General features: G+C 42.2%; 2 protein-coding genes across 2 annotated transcripts; both read left to right on the top strand.

Annotated features, from left to right (window-relative positions):
- The first annotated feature begins 176 nt into the window (after window positions 1-176).
- aup1 (AUP1 lipid droplet regulating VLDL assembly factor) lies at window positions 177-7,084 on the top strand. Its single transcript, XM_037461124.2, has 12 exons — window positions 177-484; window positions 1,533-1,670; window positions 2,135-2,285; window positions 2,877-3,064; window positions 3,716-3,788; window positions 4,254-4,327; window positions 4,844-4,910; window positions 5,085-5,187; window positions 5,280-5,417; window positions 5,506-5,645; window positions 5,771-5,859; window positions 6,713-7,084. Exons 1-12 carry the CDS (start codon window positions 444-446, stop codon window positions 6,756-6,758), a joined length of 1,248 nt encoding a protein of 415 aa, XP_037317021.1. The 5' UTR covers window positions 177-443; the 3' UTR covers window positions 6,759-7,084.
- A 706-nt stretch (window positions 7,085-7,790) lies between these two features.
- On the top strand, window positions 7,791-11,564 carry fnta (farnesyltransferase, CAAX box, alpha). Its single transcript, XM_037461125.2, has 9 exons — window positions 7,791-8,048; window positions 8,444-8,529; window positions 8,677-8,791; window positions 8,945-9,049; window positions 9,151-9,277; window positions 9,445-9,593; window positions 9,771-9,833; window positions 10,017-10,209; window positions 10,332-11,564. The coding sequence occupies exons 1-9, from the start codon at window positions 7,921-7,923 to the stop codon at window positions 10,488-10,490; spliced, it is 1,125 nt and encodes a 374-aa protein (XP_037317022.2). The 5' UTR covers window positions 7,791-7,920; the 3' UTR covers window positions 10,491-11,564.
- Window positions 11,565-13,124: the final 1,560 nt, after the last annotated feature.

Below are 13,124 nucleotides of genomic sequence, written 5' to 3'. Positions count from 1 at the left end.
CAGGCTTTGAGGGTCTTTAGAAAAAATGTCACAGCTACATGTTACATGATATTATACGAAAGGCTAGAAGGATTATTCGTTAGTATTTTTCTACCAAATTTCGCAAATCTCTGATGTCAGGTGCCATTTATTGAAATGACTGAACTTTTATTCTGGAGGGTTTGGGCCGGAAGTTGGGTGGTTGTTGCTTCTTGCGCAAAGGGGCTAGCGCTGCTAGCACCGCGGGCAGAGGCACCTTTGGAAAATTACTAGTCTAACATTTTAAACTTGCTGAAACCATATAGCTTGAGGTAAAAGACACGTTCACGGTGGGACTTTACCGTTAGTTGGGACTTTATTCCTATGCGATAACGTTGCTGTCGTGAACGGTATGACTAATTTATATTTAGGGATCAGGTTGTATTCTTAGCGTTAGCCTCCAAACAAACGTCTGACTCGCAGTCATGGAGAATCGGGGGATTGAAGACATGTTTGACTTTCGTCGGTAAGTCGCTGTAAACTTTCAACTAACGCTATTTAGCAACATTTGTTCCCTTATTTTCTCGTGCTTTGATGTTACACTAACATGTTAGCGATGCCATGTAACGCGTGCTAGCTATTTGCTAAAGGCTTTCAAACGAAGGGACGTCAAATGTGTCATGAGCATGTAGCTAACATTAGCTCGGCTAGCCTAGCTGTTAGCCGGTGACGTTATAGTACGATGTATCGCTGTTGCTTGTTATGCTACGTTATGCAACGCTGACTTCAGTGTACACGTCCCCCAGCTATCAACTGTCGCACGCCATGGGACTCCTTCGTTATCTCGCTCAACCTTAACACATGCTCCTTTATCTTGACGCCTGAATATTAACCTAAATGTTACAACTGACTGAATAAAAAAAAAGAGCCAACTTCCCCTTAGCGGACACATTGTCACAGCTTTCATTGTACCTCCGTGTATGTGGCGTCAACACATTCCCCCATCATTTCACCTCCGACATGACATGTAATAGTTGCCTAACGTCAGGGTACGTGATCATGTCTCCCATTGAGCAGTTCGGACATAAGGCCTGGAAATGAGGCGTTGCTGAATTTGAGATTTCAGGCACAGACATACATGCACGCGAGAAGCCGCCATCCGATGTGTGTTAGTATTCAGCACAAAAACTAACTACTACTACTAAAACTAAGTTAAAAATGCACGTGTTAAACTGCGCTGTTTAGAGTCGTAATGGAAGTTTACCCTAGTGTGGGACACATGTAAGTGGAGAGGGGTTTGATCTGCAACACAACGTACCACACATACAGGCAAACTGGTTTTTGTTATTGTGTGATATTTTGAAGGTTACCTGGGTGTTGATGTTTTTGGTGGTTGAAGGTTAGTAGGTAAACAAATCCACACTTGGTGGGTGTTGGCGCCTCTTTGAAAGATTGTTAGTTGCTGTACTTCGTATTGCCTGATCTCAACATTAATTACTTTTCATGTTTTCAGCTGTCATCCACTGCATTAAAACACGTCACTTGAAACAGAATTATTTTGTTTTGATGTTCAGGTTTCCCAAAGATGCCGTTCTTCTCCTGCTGTTGCTGATTTACTCTCCGGTTGGCATCTGTTTGATGTTGATACGCATCTTTCTTGGTGTTCACGTGTTCTTGGTCAGCTGTGCCCTTCCAGAGAGTTTTGTTAGAAGGCAAGTATCACACTGTCTCAGAACATATTTCACTCTCTGATTGCTGTAGTTGTTTCATCAATACAACCCTCATTTAAAGGAATATATAAACTGTATTGATATTAGTTGAGATACAAGTAGTAGAAATGTAAAGGAAAAACTTGACACTGTGAACATGTGTGCAATTCAATTCTCGTGTGATTATAGCCTCCTGCCTCTCACAGCTGTAATGAGTAATGGCCGCATTAAATCTATCACTCCATAAAACTAAGGCTAGGGGCCGCTCAATACTTTTCAGATATTTGTCTATGTGTGACACAATCGTTTAAATGAAACTTGGTTAGTTCCATGTTTAATTTAAGTTGATGGCTGTAGAACTGCATTTAAGTAAACAACACATGGTAATAAACTTTGTGTTAGTTCTTGTTGTGAATGGCACTGCTACATGTAAGATTACATCCACCTTTCTTCTATCGGTCTCTTAGATTTATTGTGAGGGTTATGTGCTCAGTCCTGGGGATGCATGTGAGACAGAAAAACCCTCGCTCCCGAGACAGAAACACCAAGCTGTACTTGTGCAACCATGTGACGGAGTTCGACCACAACATAATCAACCTTCTGACCCCCTGTCATACTGTGAGTGTTTGTCTTTAAAATGTGTAACGCCTTAATATGCAGGTTGTTTTTTAACCACCTCATTTAAAAGAACTGCATGTTTCCTGTACCAGTTTGTTTCATTGCATATGCTGAATATAACACAAATGATAGTCATAGATTAACCCCCTTCAATTACTGCGCTAATGGCTGTAGTTCATAACTTGTGCTGCTACAAACTTTTTTTGTTTAGCAATTTCTTTTAAAAACAAACTGCTAGTGTCTGATTACTTTACTGAAGAGGAAAGTAGGAGTGTGTCCGTCGTGTGTGTGTGTGTGTGTGTGTGTGTGTGTGTGTGTGTGTGTGTGTGTGTGTGTGTGTGTGTGTGTGTGTGTGTGTGTGTGTGTGTGTGTGTGTGTGTGTGTGTGTGTGTGTGTGTGAGACTGTGTGTATTTGTGTTCCTGTCTATTGACTTGCTTGAATCTAGCAAAGTGTTTTTCCACATAAAGCATATTAAAGTCTTGCACACAAATAGTGACCCAGCCGTCTCTTATCTCGTCGTTGACTCTTTTTTTCATTGTCGATTTTTATTCTCATAAGATGGTTTGTCACTGTCTCCTTCTGCTCCTCAGCCCCAGTTAGAGGGCTCCACAGGCTTTGTGTGTTGGGCCAGAGGCTTCATGGAGATTCATTCAGCATCTGGCCAGGAAGCTGTAGGACAGTCTCTTCAGAGGTACTGCTCCACTCAAGGCACCCCACCTCTGCTTCTGTTTCCCGAAGAGGACACCACCAACGGCCGTGCTGGCCTGCTCAAGTTCAGGTCAGTTCTGACACCTCTGTTGCAGGATCTGTCTACTCAATGCTTAAATCTCAATAAAGAAGACTCTTTTAGTTTGAATAGATGCTAATAGATTTTCCAAAGGTAACTATTTTCTAACAGAATTATATTGTTAGCTTTAGTTATTATTTATTTTTTAGTCATTAATATTTCCCATCAATGATTAAATCGATCCTAGAGCAGTGACTTGGATCACTATTTGCAGATGGAGACAGTGTTTTGGCCTCACACGTATGGATTTGAATGTACAAAGTTATTTAGACAACCGTTCCTCTTCCATGGCGCTTTGACACAAAGATGAATTACTCTGCCGTTTGTTTCCCCTCACAAATTTCCCTCTGTAGTTGGATGGGCCAATCGGCAATGGGATCATTTCTGTCTTTTATCTGAGTAGGTCAGAACCGAGTGTACTTTACTTTCAGAGATGCAGTAGAATCTGATACAACTGTGAGGAGCACTTCATAACAGTGGTTGATTTCACTTTACTGAAGGTTTTCACTATAAACTAAAACAACTCTTTTTCCTCATGGTAATCAATGTTACTTTATTCATGTTTTCAAATGAAAGTTATTCATTTGGAAAAAGTCATTATTTTGACAACGGCAAACATACTAAATATGTTTCTTCTCTCAGCTCCTGGCCTTTCTCACTGACTGATTCCATTCAACCTGTGGCCTTAAGGGTGACCAGACCACTGATAGCTTTGGTAATGTCGCCTGAACTTCAACAGGGAAAAGATGTCAAAAATAATACTGCATATGGACAATGTTTTTTCCTTCTTTTTTTTTCTTCTTGAATGCTAACTTCAGTATCTGAGTGTTAGGCTTCTTAATGTCGTTAGTATTGAAACATGAACCATCAAGGAAATCAATGAGGTAAAATAATGCCTTCATACTCCAATCCCAGGGGGCACTCAATAAAAGTGCACTTTTCTGGAGTGTAACAGCAAGCTGATTAGTGTAGGCTGCTTACATCTAATCCAGCCATCTCTGAACCGACAGTAATTGAGCTTGTGTTACTGTGTGCAGCCGGAAGATAATTTGGAATAGTTGCATTGTTTGGGTCTCCAGGACTTTTGTCCCTTTGACTATGCGTACATAGCTCGATGTAGGCTATGTTACGCTGTAATATACCAGTGTGATTATCCTGACTGTATTTTGTCTATCCACAGGGCACACCTGACTCCAGCTGGCTAACGGAGCTCTTGTGGACATTTTTTGTTCCATGTACAGTGTATCATGTAAGGTACTAAATAATTTGTATCAATTTTTCTATTAGCAATTTCTTTTTAAAGTGGAATCATGATATTTTGCAGCTGAATGATCATTACTAATCCAGTAAATAATGAAACTCACTTCTGACCCCAAGCTCATCTTCCCCAAACAGTAAGATTGATTAATGAGCATGAGATTAAAATGCTTTTCAAGCTAAATTGCTCTCAAAAACAATTGTTAATCCCGCAGTTCCAAATTCAGTTTTTGAAGGATTTGTTTTGGCATAATTGTTGTTTACTTCACACAGTTCTTGCTAGGTCTGTGTCATGAAAACCTGGAGAGAATTTCTTGAATTTTGAACGTAACATTCCCTTGGACTTGATTTCACTGCGTTCCCAGAACATACTAATATGATAATTATGATAATTTTACCCAAATGTCCAAAAGGAGAAAATGATTAAGCAATGATATTTTGCACCGGCTTTCAAAAGACCGGTTGCCAGAGGCACGGAATTAATTCTAGTTTGTTTTCTCATTTCCATCCCAGTTGGCTCCCATCAATATCCAGACAAGATGGAGAGTCCATGCAGGAGTTTGCCAACAAGGTCCAGGAGGTAAAACCAATGTTCACCAGTAGTCTATTCAGAAAGGGTTTGATTGACCAAAAAATAAGTTTTATAATTTAGGAAATTCATCCAGTTTCCTAACCTGTTTTTTGTCTCTCCAAACGCCTTTTGTGCAGCAGTTGCACGCTAAAGGTGTGTCCTATGTGTGTCTTTTTGTTTCAGCTGCTAGCGGGTGAACTCGGCTTGGTTTCCACCAAGATCACAAAAGGTGATAAAGCAGAGCACATCAAACGTAAAAGGCACACGGTACCGCAAACCTCTACAAGTAAGTCAGCACATAAACACAGACAACACAGGATGTTTGGTTGGTTGGGATCCGGTGACCGATGTTCTTCCCCCCCCCCCCCCTCTCTCTAGGTGTCAGACCTGGCTCTATGGGCCTCGGCTTCATGGTCCAGAGTTTGGGTACCGAGGATCACCGGATTGCCAAGATGGCCCAACAGGTGAAGGACGTGCTGCCTCACGTCCCACTGAACGTCATCGCCAAGGACCTAGGTAGAGCACGTTGTCGACACATCCTGGAGGTGGTGGAAGTTGGTTTGAGTTGCCATGTCCCGACGATAGTCTCTTGATTTGTGCTCAGCCAAAACCAATTGTGTTGACACCACCATAACAAATCTGCTGGAGAACAAGGAGGAAGGTCCGATGGAAGCAACCGGCACGTCTGCCTTTGGGTCTTCCAGTAACAGCTTGTATGTCTCTGGTCCTGCTCCCACCATAAAGGTATGATGTTCACTAACTGGGCGACTGGTCATTTATGATCCAATTTATATCATATGTAAACATATGACGGACATATTCTCTATAATATAATTTTTTATTATTTATAATAATTTTTTAATCCACAGCCTGCTGCCAAATGTTTTGGGAGGTCACCAACTGACAGACATTTATCTCTCCAAGAGCGAAAAGAAGCCCTCTATAATTTTGCCAGAAGGTACTTTCTTTTTTCTGTCATCATCAATGTTAGTATTACTTAATACTATTGTACTGTTACATGGTGGAAGTAAATCTTGCTTTTATTTTCATCAAACAGTACTGGGCTCATTGGAAGTATTGATGTCCGTTCAGGTCATGTTAATGAGGCACCTCAGAGGAAAGGCTGAGCTGCTTCACTACGCATAACATCTTGCAGTTGTGAAGAACAGTTTTGCAATATTCATTTGCTTTGAGATTTGCTCTGATTTTTCCAGGGTCATGTCCGTTGCTTCTATGCAGCGTTAAAGCTGCTCCAGGTGGAAATGTTGTGTAGAAACACTCCTTCACTAACTCAGACTTTAGCTTTGTCCCGAGGTCCAGACTGTCTGAGAAACGGCAATGAAACCCAGACTGACTGAAGGGGGGCAATCGCAGTGACAACCCCTCAGTCGGTAGCTCTCCTTCCCTCCACACAGCGTCAGGGCGGCTTTAAGCTCGTTGATTTCAGTTGAAGCTGCTGATTTGGCACCAGACAAACAAAGTTAGTTGTTGAACATTGAATAGGGACATTTTGGACTGTACATTTGTGAGCTCACCTGGAAAACAACTTCAGATGAGTCCTACTATTTCTCCCTCACTGCTGCCGTTTGCAACAGCAACGTTTATGTGTGTTGTGTAGACCTTGTTGCATTGTGCCCAAGTGGCCAATCATTTTTATTGGTTAAAACTGCTGGCAGATGTTATGATCAAGGAAAAGTATATTTCCAGTGAGCCTCGGTGCTTCATTGATACATTTGGTATCCATGTTTAGACATTGGAACGAGTATAACTCCAGAACTAAACTAAGTCTGAAAACTCTTGTCTTCTTTTAGACGCTACATTGAAAAACACGGATTGGAGGAAGAAGACAGTCACTGAACACACTTTGGGTCAAGCGATCACTGGAAACATCCGAGAGAAGCATATTCAACCTGCATAGCTGTCTAATTTGAACGGTGATTTTCTACACCGGTAACCGGTCTGGTTGCTAAACCGATTTAGTTAATTGCAGATAACGGAGCGGAGTATTGAGAACGTGTATATGTTGATGGAACGGTGATCATGCATGTTTAATTCTTCATTCTGGCTGATGCATCATTTTGATAACGATTTGTATTACAATCCACTGATTTTGAATCATCTATTTATTTTTATAATGTCCAGAGTCGTTGATGAAAATAAAGTTCAGTTTGACCATAAGTAAAGTGTCACTGTTGTTTCTGTTGCACGTCCTCTCGAATGCCAGCTGGCAAGCAGCTGGATGATGGTGTTGAAGGCAGAGCTGAAGTCCACAAACAGGATCCTGGCGTAGGTTCCTGGGGAGGCCAGATGCTGGAGGACGGAGTGGAGGGCCATGTTGGCTCTGTAGACAAACTGCAGTAAAGGTTTGGAAGTGGGAGAGGACGAGGCGCTTAAAGGACTTCATGACAACAGAGGTCAGGGCGAGGTCAGTGACTGAGTCTCCCCCGCCCTCGTCATCCACTGCACCCAGTGAATGAGTCCTTATCCCCTGTCCCCCTGTGCCCCAACAAAGGCAGAGGAGGCATCCAGGTCACTTAAGCGTCTTTGTTCCACATGGCATGGGAAAGCATTAAGACTAGGTTCCTAAGAGGGGGGAAAAGGCCACACACTGTCCACTTTTGAATGAATTGACAAACAGCACGTTTAGTTGAAAATCCAAATGTTCTATGTGATTGTAATCACATAACACTGGATATTAGTTGTATGTTGAGCAATTCATGTATTATCTAAAAGCCTATTTGTGTGATTTATAACCGATAACAGGTTTTTGAACGTTTAAAAAAACCCAGCCGCAATAACAAAGTTCAGAAGAATATAGAATTACAAATCACCCGATTTTGGTACGCAAAGACCAAGTAGCCATCAAATCTTCGAAGGCTGTCGGAAACTTCCAGCCGTCGTTTATCTCGGGGAGACTCATATTTCCCACAGTACGTAAAGGCATCTTTCTGCTACCCCGGATGTTACGTCTTCCTCTTTCCTCTACTACTGCCGATTAAGCTAACGTAACAAATTAGCAATGTCTGGTGTCGAGGAAATTTCAAGGGAATCTGTAGAAGTCAAAGAAGATGGAGAAATTGATTTAGAGGCTGAAGACCGAATCGGCGATGATTACTTTCTGGACCCGACTCGATATATATTTTACAAGTAATGTTATAATTTCTTATAATGTGTCCGAGTGTGCTAGCTTGCCAGTTGCTCTAACCGTTAACGTTAGGTTAACCACGTTTGCTATTTAGTTCGTTTTAGTGTTTAATAACTTTATTTTTGTCAGCAAGTCTCATTATTGTTTGCATTAGTAACTACAAACCTTAAACAAGTGTCTATTCATTGGAGCAGTGTTGTGCTAAATCTGCTAACTGTTCTTTCCCGGTCTGTGGTGGCCAGTGGGGCGCAAGAAACTAACTAAAGCACAATTAAATTGTACCGAGGCAACTCAATCTGAGCGTTTCTCTTCGAGTTTGTATTCCATTTGTTCAACAACGTAGTCTGCTTAACAAGTGCTCCCTTCATTTAGAGAGATTATGAACCTGTGTTTACAGAGACCGAAAGGAGTGGGCTGATCTGGAGCCTGTTCCTCAGGATGACGGACCGAATCCTGTTGTGAAGATCGCCTACTCAGAAAAGTGTAAGATTGTTAGTAAACGATGGGAGGAACCGAGGACACCAGAGATGTAAACGTATCCGGCCAATAGTAGTTGGAATCGGAAGATTTGATTTTACTAACGTGTATAAGGAACATGCATTCAAGGTTTACATCTACTCCTTCCAACAGTCTCGGATGTGTATGACTATTTCCGTGCACTGCTGAAGAATGACGAGAGAAGCAATCGGGCTTTCGCCTTGACAGCAGATGCCATTGAGCTGAATGCTGCTAATTACACAGTCTGGTGAGGATGATGTGTGTTTGCGTCTCAGGTTGTGTTCCAATAGAGCGGTGCCTTAATGAGCCTCTAACAAGCAAAACAATAGGCCAGCACCCTTTGTTTACCTTTCAGTTGAGTTTGTGTTTTTGAATGACGTGTTCTGGGGTTCACGTGCAGGCACTACAGGCGAGTATTGCTGCAAGCTCTTTCAAAGGACCTGCGGGAGGAGATGAGGTACATTACCGCCATCATTGAGGAGCAACCCAAAAACTACCAAGTCTGGTGAGTGCTAGAAAAATACTTTCAGGGGAAGCGAGGCACTTGAACTGATGATTAGGTTCAACCAAAGCGTTCCACAATAAGACGCCCCTCTCCCCTCCCAGGCATCACAGACGTATGGTGGTAGAGTGGTTGAATGACCCCTCGGAGGAGTTGGAGTTCATTGCGGACATTCTCAGCCAAGATGCAAAGAACTACCACGCGTGGCAGCACAGACAGTGGGTCATCCAGGTTGGTGTTTGAGCTCCCAGCAGAGTTTGGCTTGAGATCCAGTTTTCAACCCACAGTGAGCCACTCTGCCAGAACCAATGCTTTACTCATCGACGTGGTTGATATCGTGTTTGTGCGTCGCTGGGCCACCACTAAAAGCACATTGCCAACGTTTCTCTTATCTGCAGGAGTTTAAATTGTGGGACAATGAGCTGGAGTTTGTGGAGAGTCTCCTGGAAGAAGATGTAAGGAATAACTCTGCATGGAACCAAAGGCATTTTGTCATCTCTCACACAACCGGCTTCTCTGATCCGGCCGTAGTGGAGAGAGAGATTCAGTGAGTGGGACACCAAGTTCATTTGCATCATTCAAGTAGGATGGAGTGGGCAATAGTCTCTGGACTTTATACCACAAATAACTTACATTTAAAGTCAATCTGTAAACTAAATGCTTTCTTTAGTGTTGAGAATGACTCTGTGGCTGACATTAGACTGATTCTCCTCTTCTGTGGAAGGTATTCTCTGATCCAAATCAAGAAGGCCCCCCACAATGAAAGTGCATGGAACTATTTGAAGGGGTAAGCTGTTACAAATTGATATTTATATATAAATCCCAGTAGATCTTCAAGGAGCAAACATGCTTGTATTTGTTCTTGAGCTGCAGCTGTGCCTTCTGACATTTGCATTACATGATATGCCACTGAAGAAAAAAAACACATTGAGTCTCAGTATCACCTTGCTTTTTACATTTTTTTTTCTAGGATGCTGCAAGACCAAGGTCTGTCGTCTCCGCCAAGTCTCCTGGAGAGGGTCCTTGAGCTGAAGGAAACCCACTGTTCACCTTATCTTCTTGCATTTCTGTTTGATTGCTACGAGGACGTCTTAGAGAACAGCAATAAAAAGGATAATACGTTGGGAGGGGACAGAAAGGAAACATTAAGAAAGGCTCTAGACGTAAGTGCTGTCATTAATGGAAAATACAGACTATGTGATAATGCCTTATAACAGCATGTACTTATTTGTCGCTCACTATTAAGTCTTCTGACCCATGTTGTGTTCCCTGCGCCCACCCATAGATTTGTCAACTGTTGGCACAGGAGAAGGACACCATCCGTAGGGAGTACTGGCTGTTTTTGGGACGTTCTTTGAAGAACAAATGCTGTGGCCTCTCTGAACCGATGGCGGATGAATTTGAACCATCAGGCCAAGCATCCGAGCAGCAGGAGAACAGTTAGACCACCACGAGGCTCACACCTCTTCCACGCCGACCCTGTCAACAGAACACCCCTAACCCCCCCCAATGCAGTTTGGTATTACTCAACACTGCTATTCTGCATTTTGCTGAGGACGTTGCTTAAAATTGCCACTAACATGAGCTTGGGATGATATTAAACAGATTGTAACCCTATAGAATAGAGGAGTGGATTATGTGTCAGCTATTTATCACCAGAGCTAGGACAAGTAAACTGGGGGTGTGAAGGTCATTTAGCCGAGTCATCTTGTGGATGTTTTAATCTGATAGCATCGCTCTTTTTGTTCATTACCTATAAACCAGTATTTGACAGCAGGTGGCCTATAGCGTAGCGATAAACCCTCGGTTCGTGGGTGTTTCGTGCACACTTAATGTCTGATTATTGGTAGGTACACATTTTATGTTTATCTGTTTAGAGAAAGAAAGAAATCCATATTAATTGGAGTTTTGTGACCGGTTCTTGTATTCTGCTAATGGACGGTTGTTTGCTTTTGCAAATATTTCAGAATGTACTCTTCGTGGTATCTTGACTCCAAATAAGACGTTAATCGAAACGCGTAAAACCTTCATTTTGATTTGTGAATGCAGCAGGAAGCTTCCTGAACCATAAGAATAAAACATTCTTGTAATGCTAAAAGTGGTTTGTTAAACTATTCATTTGGGATGATCTGCAGATCGATGAGTCACTCATCGTCCCTTTCTCAGTTGCTCTAAATGAGCCACTTTTCTCACTATTGGCCCAGTTGGTTCTGTTTGAACCGCTGAGCTGTGCTGCATAAAGCACATGCATTGACACTTGCAGCCTCATGTCCTGGACTCCCTTGGAGCTAGGAAATGGATTTACTCCACTAAATGCAGCTGTTTCTACTTCTGCTGACACTACAACACAATCCATGCCTCCAGTCTCTAACCAAGCAGTCGGTGTGCCAGCAGTGTGTAATTACAGCTTCTCTTCATACTCCGTATTAGAGCAGCACCGCTCGCTTTTCCCCCCTCAGAGTGGAGGACACTGATTGGCGCGATCACGTCAGCAGCAGTGATGACGTGACTGAGCCGTGGGGCACTGATATTACAAGGCCAAAAGGCAAATGAGAGGATTAGTTCCGTCTAATGTGCCGGCCTTGTTGTAGTTAATCTATGTAACCCTCTAAATAAATGAGTGTGAAGCAGCTACTTTGTCGTCTAAGAGATGGAATAACAAATCAGGCTGCCAAAAGAATATAAATCTTGGTCACACTGTTTCAGCTTATTAAAAAAAAAAAGCGATCAGGGGCCTGCTGCATCACGTGGGCCCCCCCCCCCCGTGGGTGGGCCCCCCCCGTGGGTAAACCCAGACAGAAAAACAAAACAAGTCCCAGACACTTTGTAATTAAAATACTAATTAAATCAAGTCCAAACAAATCACTCAGGATCCCCTTGCAATCTGCAGGCTATGGTAAGTTATTAAATGGTGAAGACAGACTGCAGCCAATAATCGGTGTCTTCTGCTGTCCATATGCAATGTGTGAGAGTTCTCATTCGGAGATGATTAACAGGAGACCAGTGTTTCAGTGCAGAGTCCTGGATGAGATCCAGCCTGCTTCTGAGACATCTGTCTCTTCTTAATGGTAAAAGAATGGAAGCTAATCCCGTGTGGCACGATATGTGGACTAATCATTACATCGGATGAAAGAACCCTGCAAACTGGGTAACGACATGAAAGAACACAACACCCTACTGTGACAATTTGAAAATCTACAAAAATGTACAATGTCCAGGTTAAACAGGAATAGACGAGCTGGAAACTACTAAAAATGCATTTAAAAAAGCATATTTTATTTCCTATTAATTTCGCTGGAGATAAACGCACGTTCCTTTCACACAGCAAAAAGTTCTCTGCACCATTGAGCTCCGTTTCAAACACATCAACATGTCGCACACTGACATGCTGCCTCACAATGAAGATGAGCTCTGCAGTTTATTTTGAGTCTATTAAACACTTTAAATGTGCACAGAGAGTGAAAATAGTCCACAGGAGACACACTTTTGCCTAATGTACTCCTGCTCAAACCTACAGCGCATAGCTGTTTTGGGAAATTATTTAGATGTTAAAACAAAGATGTTTTTTTTAGTTTTGGTGACAATTTTGTAAGGAAGAACCAATGGACTTGAGGCAGAGGGCCACAGACACTCGGGACATTAATAAGACAAAAACTAAACCATTGTTGGTTTTAGTCTTTATGCAAGATTAGCTTGCAATAAGAGAACTATAGATCTACATATGTGTGGACCTTTGATGCACGCCATACCCTTCTCCCAACCGCACGCGTTGTCTTCATCATCATCATCATCATTCCAGCTCTACTCTGGAAAAGGGAAGAGAAACTATATTTGAATAAAACCAAATTACACTATTAATCTTCTTAAAGAGGTAGCAGAAGAATCACAATGTGGGAAAAATGTAATTTAGGCCTGAAGGGTGATTCATAACGGTCTTCAATTTTATTTTAAAATAACAATATGAACGAAGAGGGATGTTGAATGAACAATCCTCACATTTACCTCTGTTTTTCTGATTTATTTAAATCATCTGGATTTTTCCTTCTGCCCTGTACACTTTAAATCGTGTTGACCAGAA

Source organism: Pungitius pungitius, chromosome 2 (genome assembly GCF_949316345.1).
Source record: "Pungitius pungitius chromosome 2, fPunPun2.1, whole genome shotgun sequence".
Taxonomy (NCBI): domain Eukaryota; kingdom Metazoa; phylum Chordata; class Actinopteri; order Perciformes; family Gasterosteidae; genus Pungitius; species Pungitius pungitius.
Note: the sequence above shows the minus strand (reverse complement) of the source record. Positions and strands in the feature narration are given on the sequence as shown.